The 27,976-nt window shown below is 44.0% G+C and overlaps 1 protein-coding gene across 1 annotated transcript; it reads right to left on the bottom strand.

The window, feature by feature from the left end:
- Positions 1-10,569: 10,569 nt before the first annotated feature.
- On the bottom strand, positions 10,570-19,626 carry RHOXF1 (Rhox homeobox family member 1). The gene is made up of 4 exons (XM_039463984.1): positions 19,488-19,626; positions 19,139-19,397; positions 15,340-15,385; positions 10,570-10,692 (listed from the first exon to the last, which is right to left on the bottom strand). The coding sequence occupies exons 1-4, from the start codon at positions 19,624-19,626 to the stop codon at positions 10,570-10,572; spliced, it is 567 nt and encodes a 188-aa protein (XP_039319918.1).
- Positions 19,627-27,976: the final 8,350 nt, after the last annotated feature.

The raw sequence follows: 27,976 nt of genomic DNA, 5'->3' as shown, positions 1-27,976 counted from the left end.
GAGAGGGGTAAGTAGTCTCCCATCACACAGTTGCTTTGGTGTTTTAGTCCATGTTTGTGTTGCTATAAAGGAACACCTGAGACTGGGTAATTTATGAAGAAAAGAGGTTTCTTTGGCTTATGGTTCTGCAGGCTGTACAAGAAGCATAATGTCAGCATCTGCTTCTTGTGAGGGCTTCAGGAAGCTTCCACTCATGCTGGAAGGGGAGCAAGTATATGGCAATCACATGGTGACAGGAAGGAAGGGAAGACAGGGAAGGAGGTTCCAGGCTTTTTTAACAAGCAGATCTCAGGGGAAATAATAAGAGTGGGAACTCACTTATTATGCTAGGTCAGCACCATGGCATTCATGAGGGACTCAACCCCATGATCCAAACATTTCCCACCAAGTCCCACCTCCAACACTGAGGGTTAACTTTTGACATGAGATTTGCAGGGGACAAATATCCAAACTGTAACGTATGGGCAGAGCCAGCCTAATAGAGCTTTGTTGAAGTTAAAAACTCTATGTTCCTTTTTTTAAATTTTATTTCACATAAAACCATGCGGAAGCAATTTTTAAAAAATAGAGATGATGTCTCACTATGCTGCCCAGGCTGTTCTCAAATTCCTGGCCTGAAGTGATCCTCCCACCCCACCTCCCAAATCTCTGGGATTACAAGTGTGAGCCACTGTGCCTAGCTGATCATTTTTTAGAGGCAGGGTCTTGCTCCATGGCCCAGGTTGAGGGGCAGTGGCACAATTATAGCTCACTACAGCCTCAAACTCCTGAGCTCCAGGGATCCTCCTGCCTCACTCAGCCTCTTGAGTAGTTAAGACTACAGGTGCGTGCCACCACACCTGGCCTAAAAACCATGTTTTTAACCAAAACTGGATACTGCTTCTCATGGCAATATCCAAGAAAGAAGAAAAGATTCAAACTCTTTTACTTATGTGTTTCAGTCCTGGCATGTTAGCCCAAAAACAATAATTTAGGCTGAGTGCAGCCTAAATAATTTAGGTTTATGCCTGTAATCCAGCAATTTGGGAGGCTGAGGCAAGAGGATTGCTTGAATCCAGGAGTTTGAGACCAGCCTGGGCAATATGGCAAAACCCTGGCTCTACAAAAAATTTGACAAATTAGCTGGGCATGGTGGTATGTGCCTATAGTCAAAGCTACCTCAGTAGGCTGAAGTGGGAGGATCACTTGAGCCTAGAAGGTCGAGGCTACAGTGAGCCATGAATGCGCCACTACACTCCAGCCTGGGTAACAGAGTGAAACACTGCCTCAAAAATAAAAGAAGGCCAGGCATGGTAGCTCATGCCTGCAATCTCAGCATTTTGGGAGGCTGAGGTGGGCAGATTACTTGACGTCAGGAGTTTGAGACCAGCCTGGCCAACATGGTGAAACCCTGTCTCTAAAAAATACAAAAAATTAGCCGGGCATGGTGGTGCATGCCTGTAATCCCAGCTACTTGGGAGGCTGAGGCAGGAGAATCACTTGAACCTGGGAGGCGGTGGCTGCAGTGAGCCTAGATTGCACCACTGCACTCCAGTCTGGGTGACAGAGTAAGACTCCATCTCAAACAAACAAACAAAAAAACAAAAAAAGCAGCAAAATAAAGTTTAAAAGTAGCTGTATGTACAAAGATATTCATTCATTCAATATCTGTTGATCACTCATTATGTGCCAGGCAACAACCTTAAGCAAATCACAAGATATTAATGCAGACATTAAAATAAAAACTATGACGAAAACGATAAAATACTGGAAAGCATTTCTGAAATAGTGTTAAATGGAAAAACTGGACCACACTATTAGATACTGAAACTGATCCTTCCCTGAGTTAGGTCCAAGAGCTGAACTGAGTCAGAGAATTTATGTGATTTGGGGAAATTTCCAGTAAGAAACTTTTCAATGGCAATCTTAATTGCCCGGCTTTTGTGGCACCAGAGTGTACCCTTTCACATAAAAGGCAGTTTTGCAATTGTAGTTTGTTTGCCAGCCTCCTGATTTGTGGGACTTTAGGTCCTGAGAGAACAAGCCCACCCCGCGTATTCCCAACTCTCCCGCCTCCCAGTGGTGCACCATGTTCTTGCCATTTCCAGGGAGCAGCCTGTGTTTCTTGAACGGGAAGTGAGGGGAGGCCAGAGCATACCTGCGATAAGGGAGGGAGGCAGGGAAGTGCTGGGAGGAGAAGGTGGGGTCCCTAGCAAGGGCTCCACCCCCGGTCCTGTTCCCACAGACTGAGGTGAGGACAGGCATTTCTGTTTTCATGCCCAAATGTTGCATTTCCCAAGACCACCCTGGCCTGCCATGCCGCCATCCTGTGTCTATAAAATCCCTGAAACCATATCGGGCAGAGACACAAACGGCCATGGGCAAAGACACAAGTGGCTGGCCCTCGAGAACACACTGCCGAAAGAGCACACCGGCAGATACCAGCAGATGCCAGCAGGCTAACCAGCTGAACAACACCGAGTTTGACTAGGGTGGTCAGAAGAGAGCCTGGCTGCTGGGCGGCCTGACTTCAGGGGAAAACCACCTTCCCATTGTATTCCCTTTCTGGCCTCCCTATCCACCTTGCTGAGAGCTACCACTACTCAATAAAAAAACCTTGTACCCATCCTCCAAGCCCACATGTGATCTGATTTTTCTCATATACCAAGGCAAGAACCTGGGATACAGAAAACGCTCTGTCCTTGTGATAAGGTAGAGGGTCTAACTGAGTTGGTAAACATAAGCTGCCTACAGATGGCTAAACTGAAAGAGCACACCCTAACACATGCCCACTCTAGACACTGCAATGGGATCAGAGTCACTCGGTCATTCATCACTATACTGATCTCTTCTTTGCAATAATGAAGTTGTTTTTATGTTACAGGTTTTTTTTTTTTTTTAGATGGCGTCTCGCTCGTCACCCAGGCTGGAGTGCAGTGGAGTGATCTTGGCTAACTACAACCTCTGCCTCCTGGGTTCTGGCGATTCTCATGCCTCAGACTCCCCAGTAGCTGGTATTACAGTCATATTTTTAGTGGAGATGGGGTTTCACCATGTTGGCCAGGCTGATCTCCAACTCCTGACCTCAGGTGATCTGCACACCCCTACCGAGTACCAGCTTGGTTGGGAGAACCCCAGCCAGGCGGCACTGAAGGCAATGAGAGGCATACACCCAGATAGAACCACAGAGAGGCTCTATCCGGGGAGCCCGCAGCCTATTGAGCTGAGAGCCCCAGGGGCTAACAGCATTCCAGGCTGAAGGCCCTGAGCAGATGCTGATCCATGTATTTATTCTCTTTGCACAAGTGATTATTAATAAACAGATGTTCTGTATTAACTCATAACTCAAAAATATACAAGGTAGGTAGTCGCCACCCACTTACCACTAATTACAAACTAAAAGGTATTCTCCACAAGGGATCCGTGGGGGCAGGGTAAACTTAATGTTTCTCAACACACCCCAGCCTCCCAAAGTGCTGAGATTACAGGTGTGAGCCACTGCGCCTGGCCTATGTTACAGCTTCAGGGATATCCAGCTTCCATTCACTACCCTTCTTCACAGTCTGTGACCCTGCAGCATGAACTGGCACGTGACTGCCACTTAGAGCACCCACACAGGACTCCAGCGGGGAGCTAATGGGGAGTAGGGGTTATGTGGGAATGTATCATAGTCTGTGTTCATTAGATTCTACATGAAGGCCCCTCCCAATTAGGTCAATAACTTAAGAGATTTCAAGACTTAACTTAAAAAAAAAAGCTTTTAATCACTGTGTTCTTGAAAGGACCTGAATTATGCACTTCTAAAATTAATTTTTCTCCTGAATAAACTATTTAGTTATTATTTTTAGTTAATACAGATTTGTACAGATTTGACACCCAACTGAAGAGTTGGCTTTGTGGGCCCCATGAACAACTGGCTTGACAAGCTTTATTCTATGATGATGAATTGTTCCTGTTTTTATAGGAGGGAATTGGATATTAGGCCACTGTATGTATGGAAAATTTCCCAAACTCCTGGATTAGCCAATTGGAATTTTAAATTGTAAAACCCTCTGATAAATAGACAATTGTTTCTTGTTTTATCTCACTTGAAGCAGCTTGATAGTTGTGTCTTCTAACAGGTAGAAAGGTGGTTGTAGCCTGTGGGGGTGGGGGGTATCCTGATGACCAAAAAAACTACAGGGTGAAATGGAGTGATGTGACCATTCCAGGGTGTTTTCTAGCTAAAGATCCTGTCTGTGTGCATGCATGCCCACATGCACGTGTGTCTGCAAAAGAGAGAAGGAACAGCCAAACATACAAGCTCATGGTTTGGAAGGAGACTTGGAGTGCTCTGCTGACCACCAAGCCCCTAGAGAAACAGAATGTGAGAGGGATTGAGAACAAGGAAGCCTCAGAATTTGGTCAACAGCCCAAATCTCTCAGCACAACCAGTGGTTCATTATGCCAGATTCTAAATGCAATTAAACTGTCAATTCACATCCATGTATGAACGGCAAGAAAAGGGAAGGAGTAGTGGATATAAAGATAAGTAAGACATAGTCCTCTGCCTTTGCCTAGTTTAAGCCCAATTTACTGAAGTTCTTTATATGCAGCATTAAGGGTGCAATCAATGTGATGCTGATATTAAAAGACAAATGTGCTACTCATTTGCTATTTCTTTAAGGGCAAAGTTCACATTCTGAATATGGAACCTTGGCCTTTTGTGTTTTATTTTGCTTTACGTATGAAATAAATGGACTTCCTTTCTCCTCCAGATGTCCGCAGCCTCCTCCTTTTTCTCATAAATGAATTCTAAAGTAAAAGTGATGTTATGCAGCATTCTTAGGATGAGGCCTATGTGATGAGCATTCTATCATCGTAGCAAACAACTGCACAGGGTGTCTACTTAATGTATGAGAATCCCAGTCCATGCCCACATCAAAGTAAACAAAATTGAACTTACTAATCAGGAAATCCAGTGAAGGGCTTGCGAAGGCAAAATAAATTGCAGGACCACCAAAATCACTAAGTAAAAGGGAAAAAGACAAGCAGGGAACTGCATCAGGCAAAGCTGCCTCTTATTTTATTCCTATATAACATTGCTACAAATATTTTTTAAAAGGCTACATGCCTCCCTCACAATTTGCCCACAAGGAAATTCCTTGTGTGCCTCAAGACCTTTACCCCAAAACAATTCTGTTGAATTTCACCCTGGCAGTGTAAATTGATAGCTTATCTTCACAGATGCTGGACAAAGGACAGAACTCAAAGTCATCCCTTTGCTCACCTTATTACAGGGAGTTAGGCATGAGCAGGGCAGGAGAGGGCTCTCCTCAACCCACTGGAAATGTTGGGTGATGGTTCAGCAATTATCACCTTGCCTCTCTAAAAAGGATAATTCAGCAGCACCAGGAAGATGTTGTTTCCTGATGGTCCACACCTGTTAACATCAAAATGTTAACTGAATGCAGGTCCCGGGGGAAGCAACTTCCTGGGCATGCATGTTAAGAGGCAAAAATGGTGAAGTATAATCTTCTACGGGCACACTCCACTGGCAAAGGAAAGAAAGCCTCAGATGAGCATACGTATAATTCCCTAAACACACTGCGCATGCTCAATTCCACAGGGTAAGGAAAGCACTGAGCATGTGGAAAGCCCACCCTAAGGGACGAATCATGGGGAAAAGGCCAGCCTATAAAGTCCAAGGATCAAGGTTAAAGGGCCTTTCTGCTCTCTGCTTTTGCTCTCTTTTCTCTCTTGTACCTTCAGGTGCCTGCTTGGGTCTCTTTCAAGCAAATTTTCCTTTCTTTTCTGTTCTAAAGCGTTTTAAATAAACTTCCACTTCTGCTCTGAAACTTGCTTCAGTCTCTTTTTCTGTTTTATGCCCCTCAGTTGAATTCTTTCTTCTGAAGAGGTAAGGACTGAAGTTACTGTTGACCCGTACAGATTCACCACCAGTAACACGGGGTAACTCAAATGTCTTTCAACGCTAACAACCTGAGACAATTTGATAGCTGATTGCTTCCTCTGCCCTATTGTTTATGGAAAAAATGCAGATTCACCAAACCAGACTAAGGCATAGGTGACTGTTCCTCTAGAATTCAGTCAACTGAGAAGAAAAACACCTTTTCTCCAAAAACAACAAAGTCCTAGAAAGAAAAAAAATAAAGGCCATTTTCTTCTCAGTTGACTGAATTCTGTTTTCTCTATTTTTCTTCCTTTCTCTCCTTCCTTTTGCTCTCCCCTCTGCTGCTTGAGGGATCTAAAATGATTTCTAACAGCCTGAGATTCCTTAAAGAAAACAGAGAAGATGCCAGACTCCATTTTCAGGAGAAACCTCTGTTTTTCCTTATGAAACAGATGTCTTGAGGAGAAACCCCAAGATATCTGACCTCTTCCTGGTGCTGCTGAATTATCATTTTTAGAGAGGCAAGGTAATAATTCCTGAGCCATCACCCGACATTTCTAGTGGGTGGGCAAATGAAATGAACAGACACTTCTCAAAAGAAGACATTTATGCTGCCAATAAACATATATAAAAAAAAGCTCAACAACACTGATCATTAGAGAAATGTAAATCAAAACCACAGTGAGATGCCATCTCATGCCAGTCAGAAGGGCAATTATTAAAAAATCAAGAAACAACAGAGGTTGGCAAGGCTGCAGAGAAATAGGAAGGCTTTTTCAGTGTTGATGGGAATGTAAATTAGCATTGGGAAAGACAATGTGGTGATTATTCTAAGACCTAGAATCAGAAATACCATTTGACCCAGCAATCCCATTACTGGGTATATACCCAGAGAAATAGAAATCATTTTATTATGAAGATACATGCACATGTATTTCACTGCAGCACTGTTCACAATTGCAAAGACGTGGAATCAACCCAACTGCCCATCAGTGATAGACTGGATAAAAAAATGTGGTGCATGTACACCATGGAGTACTATGCAGCCATAAAAAGGAATACTATCCTGAGCAAACTAATGCAGCAACAGAAAACCAAATACTGCATATTCTCATTTATAAATGGGAGCTAAATGATGAGAACGGAAGGAGACCTGGAGGGAAACAACACACACTGGGGCCTACTGAAAGGTGGGAGGAGGGAGAGGATAATGAAAAATAACTAATAAGTACTAGGCTTAATACACGGGTGATGAAACAATCTGTACAACAAACCCTCATGACGCAAGTTCGCCTATGTAACAAATCAGCACCTGTGCCCTCAAACTTAAAATGAAAGTTAAATAAGAAAATTTAAAAAAGAGAAGTGTTCTTTGTGGGATTAATTTTAGAGGATCTCTCTCTTTGAAAACCTAGACTGCAGGTAAATTATCATGTACAGCAATGTTTTGCTTATCTTTTCTGCCTCATACCACTATCCTGCCTTAATTTCTGGCACCTGGAATTAGAGACACATTTAAAAATGGCGTATATGACTCTTGAAGATGCTATCCACTTCTGGGAAACGTATTCACTTTATTTTGCTTCTTCCAGGAAATATGAGCATGGAAAAAAGAATATTCTCTGCCAGTGTGTGTCAGACTGATGTGAGGATTGACTGAGGATTTCTGCTGAGCACTCTCTGGCTTTCAGTTTCAGCTGCGGCCAGTGCAGAGAAGGTGTCAGGCCTGGGTTTAATGGTGTTCTGGAGCTTATTCGTACAGACCCACTAGTTCTGGGGCTGCTTAAAGCACTGAGAAATTTACTGTTTTAGAAGGAAAGTGATTAACACTGGAAAATAATTTTTGTTTGAATATCATCCTGTGACAATGGCTATACAGAGGTGCATCCTTCTTGGATTTTCCACACTCCCAACAGGACCTGAGACTTCTGTGCAGCAATAACCACCTTGTCTCTGTGGAAACCACACATTATGTATACTACTTTGCTGACATTTGACAATCACAAGTGGAAATGAAGAAGAAAGGAATTAAAATCAGCAGGCACCACGGCATGGTTTCCTAAGGAAACAGAGCCTTCCTTTACACTGGGAACATATGAGCACAATTAAACTGGTCTTTGATTAAGACCCATGGGAGGAAATTGTGGGGTGACTCTGGTACCTTGTCTGTAGCCATTGCAATCACTTTATAGTATAACTTTGGTGTCCTCAATTAATCACTTTTAACATAAAACTCCATTGAAGGAGACTCATGTTGCTAAAGATTACTCAAAAACAAAGGTTAAGCTGAGGAGAACTTTATGCTTTAAAAAATGGGCTGGGCCTCTTCATTTTCCTATTTTTGTTTTTGTTTTCTTCTATCCTGGAAATTTCACACAAAGACGATAGTGTTGACGAAAAGAGTAAAACTCTGTAAAATATTTGAAAAGATGTATTCTGAGCCAAATATGAGTGACCAATGGTCCATGGAAGCTCTCAGGAGATCCTGAGAATATGTGTCCCGGGTATTTGGGCTACAGCTTGGTTTTATACATTTTAGGAAGACATAAAACATCAATCAATGCATGTAAGATGTACATTGATTCTTTCCAGAAAGGTGAGTCAACTCAAAGTGGGAGCTTCTAGGTAATAGGTAGATTCAAATTTTCTGGTTGGCCATTGGTTGGAGTTACGTTACTGTCTAAAGACTTAAACTCGGTACAAGAGAATGTCTGCATTAGGGTAAGGGGTTGTGGACACCAAGGTTCTCGTTATGCAGAGGAAGCCTCCAGGTAGCCAGCTTCAGAGAGAACAGTTTGTAAATGTTTCTTAGTAGAGTTGATTCTCTACTGGATCAGGAAAAAGGCCTGCACAGAGAGGGGATTCTCTTCAGCATGTACATTTTCACCCACAAGAGACAGCTTTGCAGGACTACTTCAAAATATGGCAAAGAAATATATAGGGTAAAATACTTGTGATTTCTTTCAGGGCCTGCTGTCATGTGATGCTATACTAGAATCAGGCTGGAAATTGGTGTCTTCTTGCTACAGAGTCTGTTAGTCTTTTTTTTTTTTTTTTTTTTTTTGAGATGGAGTTTCACTCTTGTTACCCAGGCTGGAGTGCAATGGCGCGATCTCAGCTCACAGCAACCTCCGCCTCCTGGGTTCAGGCAATTCTCCTGCCTCAGCCTCCTGAGTAGCTGGGATTACAGGCACGCGCCACCATGCCCAGCTAATCTGTTAGTCTTAAGTTCTGTTCCAATGTTATTACTGGTCAGTTGTACATAAATTCCAAAAGGCAGCAGGAAATAATAAGGCATGTCTGACCCCTACTTCCTATCATGACATGAACTATTTTTTCAGGTTAACTTTGGAATGCCCTTGGCTGAGAGGAAGGATCCATTCAGATAGGTGGGGGGCTTCAAATTTTATTTTTGGTTTACAATAGCATGAGCAAAGCAGAGGTCCGACTGCTTCGTTCCAGTAAGTGGTTATTCTGAAACATTGCTCAGGGCATCATCTTCTTACTCTTCTTTGAGCAGCACTAAATGAAAAGGTCCCCTTTCACCTTGTAATCTGCAGGAAGTGGGGTTCTCTCTAGGATGTTAAAGGTGACAAAATACATTTGATGGATTGCTCAGCTGCTTATGAGCTGAAGGAGGTATAACAATATACTTCTTGGGCTGGGGGGAGGGGATAAAAGGGAGAAGAACCTCTCTTTGGCCTTAATGAAATTTTTGCTTGTGTTTCTTTTGAAGCAGGACCTTTGGGGGCAGAATGGCTGCTATTCCCCTGTGTCCTCCACAAAAACGGAGGGCAGTGAACAGAAATTTGGAGCATAGTGGATCATTGTTCAGCTGCTACCTTCATATAAATCCTGCCTAGGAAGTTTCTCTTTAGAGTCCACAATTTGGACATAACTAGTCAGCATAAATGGAACTCACCTCTACCTGGGAATACACTGTTGTCTCACCAGGAATCTGCTTCACCCCTTCTTGCACGTATTTTTGGTCCTTAAAGGGGCAAGGCGGTGAAGAGGATGGCATAATGGCAGGGGTAGGGAGGGGGAGTGGAGAATGTATAGGTCAGTGCAAACTCACAACAATACTTAGTAAACTTCTGTGATGTATAGGGCCTATTGCTGATGGCAACTCACGGATGTCATTTCATGAAAGGAGCCCTCCTTGTCATTTTGTTTAAATGACTTTTTTTTTTTTTTTTTTGAGATGGAGTCTCACTCTGTCGCCCTGGGCTGGAGTGCAGTGGCGCAGTCTTGGCTCACTGCAACCTCCGCCTCCCGGGTTCAAGCAATTCTCTGCCTCAGCGTCCCATGTGGCTGGGATTACAGGCACTCACTACCATGCCCAGCGAATTTTTTTTTTTTTTTTTGTATTTTTAGTAGAGATGAGGTTTCACTATCTTGACCAGGCTGGTCTTGAACTCCTAACCTTGTGATCCACCCGCCTCAGCCTCTCAAAGTGCTGGGATCACAGGCGTAAGCCACCGTGCCCTGACTTAAATGGCTTTTTAAAAACAATTTGCACCCATACCCTACTAACCACAATCGGCACACAGAAACAAATATATTGAGAATTTGCCTCTTTATTGATATAACTTTAAAGGAGATAAGGGCAGCATGAGTGGCATGGGCAGCCCAGGTGTCAGTGGCACCAGAAAAACCCATCTCCAAACTAGCTCCTGAAGAAGGATGGCATTCTAGGGCTAATCCAAGACGATGCAGAGACTGTCATCTGGATCAGAAGATGGTTCAGGAGGTGGTTCATTGACGAGCATTAATTGCCTCTGTTGTTGTCTATACCTGGCCCTTTTATTCTTAAACCAAATCTACAATTAGAGGGAAAAAAGAGATTGGTTTAGTATATTGAACAGTTCATGTCATAATGGACAAACACAGGATGCAACTTTATATGCTATTGAGATTTTAAACTACATCAGAGAAAGCTATTTCCTCATTGCTAAAATACCTTAGGAAAGTTAATAACACATCCCCTGGCCCTTCAGCTCACCCTTAGTGAGCACCAGCTTTGTGCCAAGCCCCAGAATAAGCTTATTACTTTGTATCTCTCTTCTCCATTTTACTTTATTTTATCTATCTATCTATCTATCTATCTATCTATCTATCTATCTATCTATGTATCTATCTATTTATCGAGACAGGGTCTTGCTCCTGTCTATCTATCTATCTAACTACTGAGACAGGGTCTTGCTCTTTTGCCTGGGCTGGGGTCCAGTGGTGCAATCATAGCTCACTGTGACCTTGAACTCCTGGCCTCAAGAGATCCTCCTACCTCAGCCTCCCACGTAGCTGGGACTACAGGTGCATGCCACTATGCCCAGCTGTTTTTATTTTTCTGTAGAGACGGTCTCACTATGTTGCCCAGGCTGGTCTCGAGTTCCTGGCCTCAAGCAATCTTCCCACTCTGGTCTCCCAAAGTGCTGGGATTACAGGCATGAGCCACTGTGCCCAGCCCCAATTTTAATATTCTTTAAGGGTTACTTCCAGGTATTGGATGCAGTTCTGGCTTATGAGTTGTTTCAGGTTCTTGCTGTTAATTCAATGCCTGGCAACAGGGTAACAAAAGGTCTGCATCTGACAAGTGACCATCAGCTAGCTATCCAGCTGCCTCCTACTCCCTCCACACTAGGGAGAGTTTCAACTTATTTGTGGGAGAGGTTCAGCAGGGTAAAAAGTGGGCCTAATTTCAAGTCGTCTTCAGGGGACTATTTAAAAAATCTGTCTTTAGTATGCGGTAAATAATAGGAAAGAGCACATTGGAATTTTAGACAGATTTCCTTCCAGGATGCCTAAGGGATTATTCGTCCTCTGGCAAGACAGGCCTGGACACTCCTTGATATTTTAGCCTGTAGCATTAAGGAAAGTTGAAACCAACTCGACCCAAATTAACTGAAATTCTCAACAATCTTTGTCCACTTAATAGTTTAGGGGAAAGAGGCATACCATTGTCACCAATGTCAATTCATTCTCCAACCTGTTGCACCCTCCAAACCTTCCTCGGCTCAGGGCAAGCTCAGCTCACTCTGTTTTAGCTACACTTCCAGGATTCTGCACTGGAGGTGCGATAGTCCAGCATGGCGGGACCCCCTAGGCCCTGCTACTCAACCAGGAGGTCTGAATTCCACCCCATATTCCTAAGACAGAAAGGTGGAACCTGCATTTTAGGAACATGGTTAATATCAATGTGGGGGAAGGGTCACAAATATGGCTCCTCCCTAAGTATCTGCCAACAATTAAAAAGCAAACAGACAAAAAAGAACCTGTCAGTTAGATGTCACTATCCTCTCAGCATCCTAGTTAATGGAGTTTATATTGTATTTATTACTTTTGAAAGTTCTCAAACTGCAAATTTTAAGTGGCATGGAGGGCCTTTCTCTGACTGACACATCTTTATCACTGTCTAATTTAATGATTTTCAGTCTTTCTGCCGCATGAATATATAGTCTTGAGGCCAGTGTCTAAAAGTCTAAAAGAGCTCCTTTTGGAAGGTCTCAATTGTGCCACTGGGGAGTGTCAATTAGTTCAGCCATTATGGAAGACAGTGTGGCGATTCCTCAAGGATCTAGAAATAGAAATTCCATTTGACCCAGCAATCCCATTACTGGGTATATACCCAGAGGATTATAAATCATTCTATCATAAAGACACATGCACACGTATATTCATTGCAGTGCTGTTTACGATAGCAAAGACCTGGAACCAACCCAAATGTCCACTGATGATAGACTGGACAAGGAAAACGTGGCACATAGACACCATGGAATACTATGCAGGCATAAAAAACGATGAGTTTGTGTCCTTTGTAGAGACATGGATGTAGACATGGATGAATCTAGAAACCATCATTCTCAGTAAACTGACACAAGAACAGAAAACCAAACACCGGATGTTTTCACTCATAGGCGAGTGACGAACAATGACAACCCTTGAGCACAGGGAAGGGAACAACACTTACAGGGCTAGGTGGCGGGGTGGAGGGAAGGGGCATGAGGGACAGCGGGGAGGGGGGAGGATGGGGAGGGGTAACTCGGGGAGAAATGCCTGATGTAGGTGACGCAGCAGGGCCTGGGGGATGGAGACAGCAAACCACCATGGCATGTATGTACATGCCATGCCATGCACATGTATGTACATGCCATGCCATGCACATGTATGTATGTACATGCCATGCCATGCACATGTATGTACATGCCATGCCATGCACATGTATGTACATGCCATGCCATGCACATGTATGTATGTACATGCCATGCCATGCACATGTATGTATGTACATGCCATGCCATGCACATGTATGTATGTACATGCCATGCACATGTATGTATGTACATGCCGTGCCATGCACATGTACCCCAGAGCCCAAATACAAAAGAAAAAAAAAAAGAAAAATAAAGAAAAGAAAAAAAAAACATAACCAAAGTGTACAGTGGGTTAACTGGTATGCTCTGATATTAGGTCTGTGTTCCCAATACTGGTTTCATAAAACAGCTACATTACATCTGCAAAAGCTATGGAAAAACTATGTATTACTTTCTTGGGGGAAATTTATGCTGTATACTTTAAAGATACATGAGAACATTCTCTCTCTTCCCTTGTTTCTATCTTGTGGCTCATATTCTTTTCAGAACACTATGGAGAGAACATTATGTAAACTCAGGGAGGAGAAAAGCAACTCACCGAACCTTGTTTTTCTTTTCCTCTGAGTTTACCAGCCCGAGAAAAGTTATCCCAACCTCTTTGCAACTTCTCCAACCCAACCCGAACCAGGTCGGATCGTGAGCCCACCCTTTGGCATTAGGATGCCAGCACTCAGTAATCTGCTTTGTTGGGCTGCTTTTCTGGACAACCAGATCTGCAGTGCAATTCCCTCCCTACACTCACAGGTGCACTCTGCAGCAAAGCTAACAATAAGGTCATCCTGATTTTTGTTTTCTTTTCTTTTTTTAAAAATATCCCTTTGATACTACATATGGTTTTCTTTACTTTTTTTTTTTTGAGACAAAGTTTCGCTCTTGCTACGCCCAGGCTGGAGTGCAATGGCACTATCTCGGCTCACCGAAACCTCTGCTTCCTTCAAGTGATTCTTCTGCCTCAGCCTCCTGAGTAGCTGCGATTACAGGCATGCATCACCATGCCTCGCTAATTTTGTATTTTTCGTGAAGACGGGGATTCCCCATGTTGGTCAGGCTGCTCTAGAACTCCAGACCTCGCATGATCCACCCACCTTGGACTCCCAAAGGACTGAGATTACAGGCATGAGTCATCGTGCTTGGCCGATACTACCTATGGGTTTCTTTGGTCTCAAGTAATCATCATTTGAATTCTACGGCCTACAAATTAGTCAACACTGCTTAAAGGAATGAAAAGTATTTGAAATTAACATGGGTGTGAATCTACCCTAAAATGAGGGCCACCTCTCCAAACAAATTCCAGAAAACCCACCTCTTCAAAAAAGTGCCACCAAAAATAAATACAAATCCTTAGATGGATAGAAATTCCTCAAGATAACAGTCACTTATACGTTTAGTAGTTTCATAATGGTGAATTTGTATAGTATGTGCAAAGCCTATTTTGACCACATTTCTCTCTAACCTTTTCACCCTTCTTGGTCAACTGAAATGAAGTCAGTATTACTCATTCTGTTTCATTCTTTAGACAAATTTCCGAAGCTTGCAAACCTTCCCCAATTCCAACCATAATGTGACTATTTTAGCAATGTTTTCAGGTTGACCCATCAATATATTTTAGAAAATTAAAACTTAGGGCTGCTACTCTCCATACAGCTTTACCAATAACTTAAAAGAAGGACCAGGTACTTGGACATTTAAGCTATCTCCTCATAAGTCTCAGCTTAACTCACTATTTAGTCATGTAATGTGTTCTGTGGTGAATTACTCCCTCATCCCAATATTTATAAATTCACTCATTTAGCTAAGTGCTTATGCCTGGCTTTAAATAATTTAGCACACTTGAACCCTCTTATAACCCTGCCCCTCCCTGCATTTTACTTGAATATTTCTAGGGTAAGATTGAGCGCCACCATGACTCCACATAGAAATTGCTCCTAGAAGATGCCAGTGTTAGAAGGAATTGAATTTTATTTATTGGATACATACATATACACATATATGTATTATATATATTTTATACATATATGTGTTTCCTATGTATGTATTTGTTTAATTTTCTATACAGATCAGGGGAAGCAGTTTTTTGTTTTGTTTTTCCTTTAGGAAATCATGTTCCCTAGGGGGAATGGGAAAGAGGAAAGGACCATAAGGTGGAGCTTACTCCCTTTTCTACCGACAAAGAACCCAAACTTCAATACTATTTGCCAACACAAAAAAGACAATAACAAAAACACAACTTAAGAATGTTCAGGACAAAGCCTTCAGTGCCCTGAAGCAGGTTTTAGAATGGCTGTCCTGTCAAATTGCCTCTACAGGTTTACTGACCCGCACTTTCTCTTCAGACACTCCAATGGCATGGGCAAGTTCCCTTCTGTGGAGAGAAAATCACACATGGTTAGTCTTCAAAGTTGTGGATGAAATGAAATACATAGTATGTATACGTCATGCTTGTTTTACAATTTATAATCTCCCCTCACACCTCCTGCAAGTATATACTTTTCTCTAATTCCCAGCTCCATGGATGTTTTAGAAATAGTTTACCTTTATCACAAAATTTAAGGTGACATTAACAATTCAGTAATCCAGAGGAATACTTCTTTTCTTTTTTGGGGACAGAGTTTTGCTCTTGTTGCCCAGGCTGGAGTGCAATGGTGCTATCTCTGCTCACTGCAACCTCCGTCTACCAGGTTCAAGCGATTTTCCTGCCTCAGCCTACTGAGTAGCTGGGCTTACAGGCACCAGCCACCATGCCTGGCTAATTTTGTATTTTTAGTAGAGACGGGGTTTCTCCCAGTTGGTCAGGCTGGTCTTGAACTCCCGACTTCGGGTGATCCACCTGCCTCAGCTTCCCAAAGTGCTGGAATTACAGGCGTGAGCCACTGCACCCGGCCAGAGAAAGACTTTTTTAAAAAAAATATTGAGATAAGGTCTTGCTCTGTCTCCTAGGCTGGAGTGCAGTGGCATGATTTCAGCTCACTGCAACCTCTGCCTCCAGGGTTCAAGCAGTTCTTGTGCCTTACCCTCCCAAGTAGCTGGGATTATAGGCACATGCCACCACACCCAGTTGATTTTTGCATTTGCAGTAGAGATGGGGTTTTGCCACGTTGGCCAGGCTGGTCTTGAACTCCTGACCTCAGGTGATATGCCCGCCTCAGCCTCCCAAAGTGTTGGGATTACAGGCATGAACCACCACACCTGGCCAAGGTAAATAATTTCAATGCATTTCTTTTTTGAGACTGTTGTCCAGGCTTGAGTGCAGTGGCAGGATCACCACTCACTGCAGCCTCCATGTTCTGGGCTCGAGCGATCCTTCCTCCTCATCCTTCCAAGTAGCTGGGAGTACAGGCACACACCACCACACCTGCTCGGCTAATTTTTTAAGTTTTATGTAGAGACAGGATTTCTCCATGTTGCCCAGGCTGTTCTCAAACTCCTGGGCTCAAGCAATCTTCCTACCTTGGCCTCCCAAAAGGGCTGGGATTACTGACCTGAGTCACCGCGCCTGGCCCTAATGCACTATTTTAATAATAATTAATGCAAAAATCTGTGATGAGGACCAAGCGTGGTGGCTCAGGCTCAGGCCTGTAATCGCAGCACTTTGGGAGGCAGCCTAGATGGGCAGATCGATTGAGCCCAGTGAGACCAGTCTGGGCAATGTGGTGAAACCCCATCTCTACACAAAAAATACAAAAATTAGCCAGGTGTGGTGGCCTGCATCTGCAGTCCCAGCTACTTGGGAGGCTGAGGCAGGAGGATGACTTGAACCCAGGAAGCAAAGGTTGCAGAGAGCTAAAATCGTACCACTGAACTCCAACCTGGGCCACAGAGAGAGGCTCTGTCTCAAAAACAGAACAATCAAAAAACAAAAAACCAACCAACCAACCAAACGGAAAAAAAAACCCTATGACGAACAGATTATCAAAATTTTAAATAAAGGAAGAATCTAGCACTGTAGCTGCATGACAGTATCTCATTCTCCTTACTCCAATTTCAACAAAATTTTATTTATAAAAAGAGACTAGAGCTGGGTGTGGTGGCTCACTCCCATAATCCTAGCAACTCAGGAGGCTGAGTGAGGTGGGAGGGTTGCTTGAGGCCAGGAATACAGCTTTGGTGACAGATTCCCCCCATCACTCAAAAACAACGACAAAAACAGGCCATTATCACAGGTAATAAAAGAAAAAATAGATAAATTGGACTATATCAAAATTAAAAACTTCTGCATATCAAAAGATACAATCAGCAGAGTAAAAAGACAACTCATAGAATAGAAGGAAATATTTGCAAAAAACATCTGATAAGGGGTTAGTATCCAGAATATATAAAGAGCTCCTACAACCCAATAACCAAAAAAAAAAAAAAAAAAAAAAAAAAAAAGAAAAAGAAAAAAGAAAAAAAACCACTCATTTCAAAATGGGTAAAGGAGTTAAAGAGACATTTCTCCAAAAAAGATACACAAATGGCTACTAAGCACGTGAAAGGATACACAACATCACTAAGCATTAGGGAAATGCAAATCAAAATTACAATGAAGCATCACCTCACAACCATTAGGATGGCTATGTAAAAAACCCCAGAAAATAACAAGTGGTGGTGAGGATGTGGAGAAACTGGAACCCCCATATACTGTTGATGAGAATGTAAAATGATGCAGCCTCTATGGAAAAGAGTATGTGGTTCTTCAAAATATTAAACAAAGAATTATCATATGATACAGCGATTCCATATCTGGGTATATATATACCCAAAAGAACTGAAAACATAGACTCAAAGAGATATTTGTATACTCATGTTGACAGCAGCATTATTTACAACAGCCAAAAGACAAAAACAACCCAAATACCCTTTCACAGATGAATGATAATGTGTGTGTGTGTGTCTATTAACTGGAATACTATTTAGCCTTAAAAAGGAAGGAAATTCTAATACATGCTGTGATATGGATGAACCTTGAAGACCTTAGGCTAAGTGAGTTAAGTCAGTGACAAAAATACAAATACTGTATGATTCTACTTATATGAGGTACCTAGCATAGAGGTATCTCATATAATGCATCCCCCGACCCGCACCTCCTGAGGAGGGCAGAGGGTGGAGCTAGTCCCTGTTCTCATGCTTGGTATTGGTTAGAGTTGCAATGGGTGAGACAAGCAAGGGAGGGGGTGGAGAGGAGTGGGGAGAATGGGAAGGTGGGGGTGGGGAGTGCGGGTGGGGATGGGAAGTGGGGGGCTGCAGGTTGGAGTCAGGGGTTGTGACTGTGGGTGTGGGGTGCAGATGGGGAATGTGGGTGTGGGTGGGATGTGCACGGTGAGAGTGGGGGTTGTGAGTGAGGGTGGGAATGTGATTGGGGGTGGGGATGTGGGTCGGGGGTGCATGGTGAGGGTGAAGGTTGCAGGTCGGGGTTGGAGGTGTGGGTGGGAGGTGAGGAGGTATGGGTCGGGGGGTGCGTGATGAGGGTAGGGATTGCGGGTGGTGGCACACAGTGAGGGGGTGGGGATATAGGTGGGGGCTGGGGTGTGCCCAGTGAGGGCAGGAGTTGCGGGCGGAGGCGCATGGTGGGGGTGGGCGGTGGGGTGTGCACGGTGAGGGTGGGGGTTGTGAGTGGGGGTGGGGATGTGGGTGGGGGTGTGCACGGTGAGGGTGGGGGTTGGAGGTGTGGGTGGGAAGTGGGGAGGTGCGGGTTGGGGGGTGCATGATGAGGGTAGGAACCTCATAAAGTAAAATAGTAAAATGGCGGTTGCCAGGGGCTGGGGAAAGGAGGAAAAGGGGAGCTGCTTAATTGGTATAGAGATTTAGCTTGGCAAGATGAGAAGAATTCTAAAGAGCTATTGCACAACAATGTGAACATACTTAACTGGCTTAGATGGCAAATTTCATATTTCTGTGTATTTTATCACAACTTTAAAAAAGGGAGGCAAGAACTAATTTCCACGTTTCTTTCACATAAACATTGCAATAAAATATTACCTTGATGCCCACGAGGTAAATATTCCCACCCCCACCACAGCACAAAAGCAAGCAAGGACCCCCAGTGGCTTTTTCCTAATGATTAGGTGGGGCAAGTGAGAGAAAAAGAGGCCTTGAAACAAACATGGAGATCTCGCAGCTCGTGGAGCAAGCCACTTACCTTAAGAACACATCAGGGTATTGAGTGAATTCAAAAATGTTTTCCAGCTCCTGTACCTGCAGCGGCGTGAACTTGAACTTCCTGCGCTGGGTTGGTGGCTCCCAGTTCTCGGGTTGCAGATCCTCCATGGCTGCCTGGGCCGGCTCCTCCCAGGGCCACTGTTGCTCCTCAGGCTCTTGGTTTCCACCGCCGCCCTCGTGAATCACGCTGCCATCACGGCTCACGCCGCCCTCGGGGTTCACGCCTCCCTCGGGGTTCACGGCGCCCTCGGGGTTCACGCCGCCCTCGGGGTTCACGGCGCCCTCGGGGTTCATGTCGCCCTCCGGGTTCATGTCGCCCTCGGGGTACATAATACCCATGAGGCCTGGTGCTCCTTGGCCACCATGGTCTTCGGCCCTTGATGCTGCCCCTAGCTCAGGTATGGGATTTTCTTCTACCGGGCATACAGTCAGGAAGTAGAACTTGCCATAGCCTCGCGAACGTGCCATGGCTGGAGTGCTGTGCACCTAGACAAACTATGGCGTCTGGCGCTAGAACTGGAGCTAGAGGGTGGAGCTGGTCCCCGTTCTCGGGCTTTGTATTGGTTACAGTTGCAATAGATGAGACTTGCTTATGCGCACAAGGAAGGGATGGGGTGGAAAGGAGTAGGGGGATGGGAAGGTGGGGAGTGCAGGTGGGAGTGGGGAGTGGAGTTTGCAGATTGGAATCGGGGGGTGTGACTGTGGGTGTGGGGTGCAGGTGGGGGGTGGAGGTGTGGGTGGGGCTGTGCACGATGAGGGTGAGGGTTGTGAGTGGGGATGGGAGTTTGGTTGGGGGTGGGGATGTGGGTGGGAGGTGAGAAGGTATGGGTCAGGGTGTGTGTGATGAGGGTAAGGGTTGCGGGTGGGGAAGTGCACAGTGAGGGTCAGGGTTGCTGGTGAGGGTGGGGGTTGCCGGTGGGGGTGTGTGGTAGTGGTGGGGGTTGTGGGTGGGGATGGGGTTGGGGGTGTGCACGGTGAGGGTGGGGTTGCAAGTGGGGGTTGGAGGTGTGAGTGAGAGGTGAGGAGGGTGTGTGATGAGAGTAGGGATTTTGGGTGGGGGTGCACAGTGAGGGTGGGGGTTGCTGGTGAGGGTGGGGGTTGCTGGTGGGGAGTGGAGGGTGCGGGTGGGGGTGCGTGGTGGGTGCGGGGGTAGTGGGTGGGATGGGGTGAGGGCTGGGGTGTGCACAGTGAGGGTGAGGGTTGTGAGTGGGGTGGGGGATGTGGTTGAGGGTGGGGATGTGGGTGGGGGGTGCACAGTGAGGGTGGGGGTTGCAGGTCGGGGTTGGAGGTGTGGGTGGGAAGTGAGGAGGTGTGGGTTGGGGGGTGCATGATGAGGGTAAGGGTGGTGGGTGGGGATGGAGTAGGGGGTGCACAGTGAGGGTGGGGGGTGAGGGTGGGGGTGGGGGTGCATGGTGGGGGTGGGTGTAGTGGGTGTGGATGGGGGTGTGGATGGAGGGTGTGAGTGTGGCTGGGTGGGGGTGGGGGTTGGGGGTGGGGTAGGGTTAGCCAAAACTTTGGGGCAGTGTGGAGAAGAAAAGGGCCAATAGGAGGCATATATGTATGCAACATAGGGGCCCCAGCTTGCGGCTTAGCTGACTACTCCCTACTTGGACCTACTTTTTACCCCGAGGAAAGCTGATTTGGGGGCTTGAGGGGAGGTGAGATCTCACAGTGACCACAGGACCCCTTGAGTAAAAGTTTGGAGAATGTCTCATGGCCTGACCCTCTGTATTTGGCAGGCTGCACATGGCACGGGCTATAGTTAAGCTGATATGATTGACTAGGGGACTGCTTGTTCAAAGTTCCAGCAAGGGCACTGAAAGCAGAGCCGCCATGCTCCCTTCAGTGCTGGGATTGGGGTCTTGGAGCTGGGCATGCAGACCATTCTGGGTGGTAAGATGTGCTCTATAAGAAATCAGTCGCACTCTTTGAGAAAGTCAACACAGAATAAACACGAGGCTGAATCTGTTAGTCTGAGACTGACGTGGTGGTCATTGGTAAAATTTTGGAGTACTTGGACTTTTCTCAAGCGGCTTTGCACTTCTTGTCCCGACTGGGGATTACTGTACAGATTGCAGGCCAGAGTCTGCAGAGGCGCACGGTTTCATCGATAGCAGGGACTGAAGCTTCTGCCCAAGAGAAGCCAAGACGGCACTGTTATCGCACCCTGGGAATTGAGGAAAGGAAATACATGATCAGTGCCTGGATGGTGACAGGTGCTCCAGTGAACTCCAGGAAACTACGTTTTCCTGGGACAGCCGATTGTCTTTGTGCGGTTTTCAGTTTGCCGCCCCTAACTTCTTCCAGCCCATAAACCCAGGCCTCCAATGAGGTTCAGATCTCTCTCTGCCTTTACGCCTTTCCAGATGCGATTCCTCCAGTGATCTCAGTGATTTACCAGGAGAAAACGAGGATGGCACAATACTGTCCGACTGTAAACAAGAAGCAACCGCACCGTGCAGCAGCACCAACAGAATGCCGTGGTAGTGTGGCAGACCTTGGCCCCAGGGACAAGGAGAAACTCGACAGTGGCAGTGGCCACGAACTCAGAAAGCCTGAGGACAGTCGAGCAGCTCCTCTGGCTCATCACTTTCACATCGGTGCAACTACAGGAGCTGAAGAACATTTTCCAACTCGTTCCATACCCGGACGTGTTAGGTAGGTGGCATGCTCAGGCGGCACCCACTTTTCACAGAGCAGGGGCTGGGCTCAGGCCTCGTTCTCTTTTCCTAGGCCCCTTTCAGAGCTTTCTGATCCAAAGGTTACCAAGGGGTTTCAAGGTTGCTGGGGCCTGTTTACCCTTGGGCTTCAGGGTAGAGGCAGTGCCTCCTGGACACCAGCGTAAATATTTTCCAGCAGCATTTAAATGAATCAAGTGGGGGAAACTTTGGCCTGATAACTAGGTTTGTATAAGTAGAACTTGACTGGAACCAGAACCATGATCAGGGTGAGGAGAGTAAGGCATGGTCGTGCGAGTGGATGGGCAAATTCTGCCTTTATTGTAATATTTGATAATTTGCTCATAATATTTTCGATTTTTCAGAATAGTGCAAAAAGTGTTATTTTTCTGGAATCCTGAGGGTTTTTCTGTGCCCCTCATGTTTAGTATGGCAGAAAATCATTCCTAAAGAAAGCCTCGATCTGGATATTACAAAATAGTGTACTTGGGGAGAGGTGTTGGGGGAAAAGTATTTAAAAGCAAGCTTGAAATGAACATCATGTATTTTATTTCATCCACAACTCTAAATACTGAACATCTGTGGTTTTCCCCTCAGAAAGGAACTTGTAAGATGCATGAGCATGACTGGAACCAGTGTGCCTATATTTGGCAGGGCAGCCATTCTAAAATCTGTTTCAAGACTTAGATACCTTTGCCCTAGATATTCTGAAGTTGGTGTGTTTTTGTTGCCTTTTCCAGGTTTGGGAAATAAGTTCAAACTTTGAGTTTTTGTGAAGAGAAAATGGGATAAGAAAAACCCGGCTTATGGAAATTTCCCATTATTAGAGCATACATGATTTCAAAAAAGACCAACGAAAATAGAACTGAACTACTTTTTCTAGTTCCTATATATTAATACAATTAAATAGATGTGAAGAATATAAGTATGAAATATATAAGTATGTTATATTGTATATAAATATAAATAAATATGCACTATATGTATTTGTATACATGTGTATATATACACACACACATATACATGCGTATATATTAGAGAGGCCATCTATGTGAAGACTATCTGTAAGATGGAAATAAAAGTATTATCTATGCCATAGAATTGAGGAGAGGAATAAATGACAACATATGTAAGTACGTAGCGCAATACCTAGTCACAGAGTAAGACCTCAGAAATATTTGTTGCTATTACTCCGTAAGGTATCCTCTCACTACATATAACCCATGGCATATGTGACATAACAGAAGAAGCCTGATTAGGAGTCACACATTTGGTTCTTGGAGATACACATTGAAATATTTACTGAGGAAATGATGTGATGTCTAGATGTGCATCACAAAAATCTGGGGGAGATGCAATTGTGTTTGAGAATTGGTTAGGGTATTCATGAAACAAGGTTATCTATGAATAATTGTTGACACTGGGTAATGGGTACAAATAGGGTTTATCTTTACCATTCTCTCTGCTTTTGTATTTGTCTGACAGTTTGCATAACAGAAAAATTGTAATGATCAGAGTTGTAAATTCAAATGTTGACAAGGCCAGACAGGTAACATAAAAGAGAGAAGCAAGCAGGGTAGGGATTGCGGCAAACTGGGAAAGAATATGTCTTTTCCAAAGGGGCAGCCAGTATTCAGCTCCAGCTCAGTGTTGCTGGCTGGCAATTTTGGGCCAAGACTGCCGGATTATTCAGTTTTTCAAGACTGGCTCCAAATCAAAATGTTTATATGAAATGTTCTTCAGTTCTTTAAATGTTGGTAACTAACTGAAATATGTTTTATTGAAAAGTATGCTGGCCATCTAAATCAGGTCTGCAAAACAGATGCAAGCTGGAGCTGCCAGTTTGTAAACTCTGTGTAAGAAGCCAATTTTAAGCAATTTTCATTCTCTGGAGCAGTAGAATATAATTGACAGGACTGCTAAAGCCAACAATCCAAGAATGCCTTTGTGGTTGTCCTGCTGTTCCTTATTATAAGTCTCGAGCCCATATATGCTTTGCTCCCTGCCTTCTATCTTTGCTTGAAATATCTCTAACTTGATCTTTCATTCTCTTTACTTGGTTCTGATTTTAAGGTTCAGAGCACTGATGACCAGGACATCACAAGTGTCCAAGAGAGAAGACCTCACAGTAATGAATTAGGCACCAGCTCACCTGATCTTTCTCTCTGGTACATTTTGTAGCTCTTCTTAACAATATGCACGTCCTTTGGACAGTTTTCAGAAACTGAAGGGCCAAGGTACCAGGGTGGGAAGGGCAGGGCACTTTGAGAAGACAAAGGGAATTTTATAAAACTGTTATCTATTTGTGATCAAGAAATGTTTTCCTGAAGTTCAGCAGTTCTTTCAATCTCCCTTTTTTTCTTTTTCTTCTCTTAAATAGAAGTAAAATTTAAAAGTTGATACTTTTTATTTTTTAAAAGCAAGTATGGCATCATTTCAGTCTTACTAATTCTCTCTGCATCCATTCACCTATCCTTCGTTGTTTTTGTATGTGTAGTGGTATCCGTGAGAAGGTTCATTATTGTCAATCCTGATCATTTCTTCCTCATGAGACGTCAGTAGATTTGTTCTTCTGGCTTTGGACTTTTATGAATTGATTGAATTTTTATGCCAATTATTTTAAACTAAAGTATTACATAGAAGAACAAATGGACAGAAAATTTTAAATGCAATCAAATCTTGTTGACTTGGAAGAATAGGAAGTAATCTTGCATTGTCAGATAAAGTGCAGGACACTCACTTATATTTGAATTTCAAATAAACAACAAATATTTTTGTATAAGTATGTCCCCAATATTGCATGAGACACAGTTATTCAAAACGATTTGTTATTTATCAGTAATTTGACTCAGCACTCTGTATTTCTTACTTCAACTCTCATTTAAACATATTGTCATTTTCATAAGGAAATACTGGGAGTACTTTGCCCTTTTTTACCCCCATCCATTCATCCCGTTTATATTTTTCTTTTAATTTAGGAGAGATTAAGAAAAACATTAGGTACTTTGATTTGAGCCATCCTTATGATTATACACATGAATATATTATATACACTCATATATATTCTCTGTATATATATATATATATATATATATATATATATATGACAGTGTGCTCTATATAACACCTGATATAAACACACATGAGACACAAACTGAACTGACTGTATTGTTGAAACAGCTGCTCAGTGAAATATGTCTTTTAGCCTGTGATCCTTCTGAAACTGACCCAACAGTCCTATAGACCAGTGGTCCCCAACCTTTTCGGCACCAGGGACTGGTTTTGCGAAAGACAAGTTTTCCATGGACTTGGTGGGGAGCCGGGGGAATGGTTTCAGGATGAAACCGTTCCACCTCAGATCACCAGGCATTGGTTAAATTCTCATAAGGAGCGCGAAACCTAGATCTCTTGCATGTGCATTTTACAGTAGAGTTTGTGCTCCTATGAGAATAAAATGCCACCACTAATCCAACAGGAGGCAGAGCTCAGGCAGTATTGCCACTCACCTCCTGCTGTGCAGTCCATTTACATACAGGCCACAGACCAATACTGGTCTGTGGCCCAGGGGTTGGGGATCCTTGCCATGTACTGTTCTTTTTGGTAAATATAGAAACGGAACCTTTCTGGTGTTAAAGTTTGAAACTTACATTTGTTTTTTTTTTGTTTTTTTTTTTTGGTTTTTTTTTTTTTTTGAGACGGAGTTTCACTCTTGTTACCCAGGCTGGAGTGCAATGGCGCGATCTCGGCTCACCGCAACCTCCGCCTCCTGGGTTCAGGCAATTCTCGTGCCTCAGCCTCCTGAGTAGCTGGGATTACAGGCACACGCCACCATGCCCAGCTAGTTTTTTGTAGTTTTAGTAGAGACGGGGTTTCACCATGTTGACCAGGATGGTCTCGATTTCTTGACCTCGTGATCCACCCGCCTCGGCCTCCCAAAGTGCTGGGATTACAGGCTTGAGCCACCGCGCCCGGCCTTTACATTTGTTTTTATCTGAGTTCCTTCCTCTGGAAGCGACCTTCAGGCCTTTCAAAAAAAGGGATCAAAGAACTGAAACTCACCAGATCACCACATTCTCACAGTGAGATGCTAGCCCTCATTCCTCATGATTGCTTCCTTGCCCCTCCCTAGTTCCTGTTTTCTTACACATTGTTACATTTCTTCCCTGCCATATAAGCCCCTAGTTTTAGTTGGTCAGGGAGTTGAATTTGAGACTGAGGTTCCATCTCAGCTACAGCATCTGATTATAGCCTTCCTTGGCAATACTCACTATGTCGGTGATTGCCTTTCTGTGCAGTGAGCCGCAGGACTTATACTGAAGCCTTGGTGTTTTGGTAACACTTTCATTCAGTTATTTCGGAATGAGGCAGAGAAAGGACACGCTCTCTTGTTTAGCTTAGACTTGAATGTCATGTGGAACTGGAAGGAAGCAGGGACCCAGGTGCCCAACTAGCTTTTTTTTTTTTTATCCCCTTATTCCACAGCAGCAATGAGGTGTCTGAGAGACCTCGGGCTTAGCGGAAATGTCAAAGTTGGTGAAAGAGCCCTGAGCCCAGCAAATCTGCCCACTCCCTGCAGGACTGCTGCTTTTACTTTCACTCTCGCCCATGGCCTAGGGACTGGAACGGCCTTAGCCTCAGCTGGATGGCCTCCGCCAAGGCTGTTGAAACCAGTCCTGTTGCTCATGCTAGCGGTGGTGTTTTCTAGGGTGGCCCTCTGCCACACATGGCATCCCCTTAGTTTCTGCCTTCTGGTCCACCTATTATGGCAGCTACTCACACACCTATGGGTATGACAAGCTGTGGCCTAGCCTCCTCAACGAGAAGAGGGAGGAGAGCCTGTGGCAAAAGTGAGTGAGCTCACCTGCCTGCAGAGTCCCTGACATATAACTTCTGACTATTCACATTCCCTGTCTGCCTTGCATTTTCACCCCTTCAATCCATCCATCTGATGGGTCCCTTATGCATCCTACCCCCTTACATTCTTACTCTTTATCACGTCCCTTCATAAGGTGCTCTGGTCTCCTTCCTCTCCCTTTCACCTCCTGCTGGAGCACACATGGCCAAACACATCATAACATATCGGAATTTCCTTGTCTTATTTTATCATTAGAAAGAGTTATATATGTAATATATATGTGTTATATATAATATATGTCATATACATTATATATTAATATAAAATATTCAATATTTACTAATATTAATATATTGTTAAAATATATATTAAATAGATTATATAATTATATATATTACATGTGATTAAAAAATTTTTTTAGTGATGAGGTCTCACTACATTGCCCAAGCTGGTCTGGAACTCCTGGGCTCAAGTGATCTTCTCACCTCAGCCTGCCAAGCAGCTGGGACTAGAGAGCATGTTTTTATTTCCCACTAGACTGAGCTCCTGGAAGGAAAGACCTCTGTTTTATTCATCCCAGAATTCTAGTGCTGAAAAACATTCTCTCATTGATCAAATTCTACTCAGACCCCCTTAAGCTCTTTTTCAACTAGGCCTGGATTTTTGGATTTCTGATTTTGTCTCTGCATTGTCCAATTTCAGCAAGGAAACTAAATTGCTAAGTCCTGCTAAGTTTATTTAGCCATCCTCCATATCCAACCACTCTCAGTATCTAATCTGGTTCCTCATCCTCCGCTATCTCCCAAGTGATGTTTGATCACCCTAGACTGTCTTCAACAGGTGTTTGATTACCCTGGGCTGTCTTCAACAGGAATTGTGTTAGGTCGGTTTAGCCCAAATCCTCCATTATGCCTGATGTTTCCTCTTAGTAAATTTCCATCCATTGACTCCCACGTTGTTCCTTAGCTCTAAATTTGCACTTGCCCACATTGTATTTTAGTTGATCTCAAATCTGTCTCCCCCATTACCATTACAAGTTGCCATTGCAGCGGTTCCTATATTTATCTTGATATTTCACCGTTGAACACAGTCTTTCTCTTCATTGTTAACAAGTGTAATTTAAAAACAATTGCATAGTAATGATACTGTGACTTTTATAGGATCAGATTCATCATTGGACTCCTGGACCTATCACTGCGAACCTCAAATGTGCACCTTTTAAGCCCTTTCCTTCACTCTTGACTGATTGATTTGGGATTCACTGCTAAATTAGACTTTTGAACCA

This window comes from Saimiri boliviensis, chromosome X (assembly GCF_048565385.1).
Source record: "Saimiri boliviensis isolate mSaiBol1 chromosome X, mSaiBol1.pri, whole genome shotgun sequence".
NCBI lineage: Eukaryota > Metazoa > Chordata > Mammalia > Primates > Cebidae > Saimiri > Saimiri boliviensis.
Note: the sequence above shows the minus strand (reverse complement) of the source record. Positions and strands in the feature narration are given on the sequence as shown.

What these genes read in the sequence shown, in the direction of transcription:
- RHOXF1 (XM_039463984.1), bottom strand. Translation starts at nt 19,626, where the DNA reads ATGGCACGTTCGCGAGGCTATGGCAAGTTCTACTTCCTGACTGTATGC. An exon ending in ACCAGGCCTCATGGGTATTA is followed by an intron (nt 19,398 to 19,487) that starts TGTACCCCGAGG and finishes CCGAGGGCGCCG; the next exon opens with TGAACCCCGAGGGAGGCGTG. An exon ending in TACCCTGATGTGTTCTTAAG is followed by an intron (nt 15,386 to 19,138) that starts GTAAGTGGCTTG and finishes TTCTCTCCACAG; the next exon opens with AAGGGAACTTGCCCATGCCA.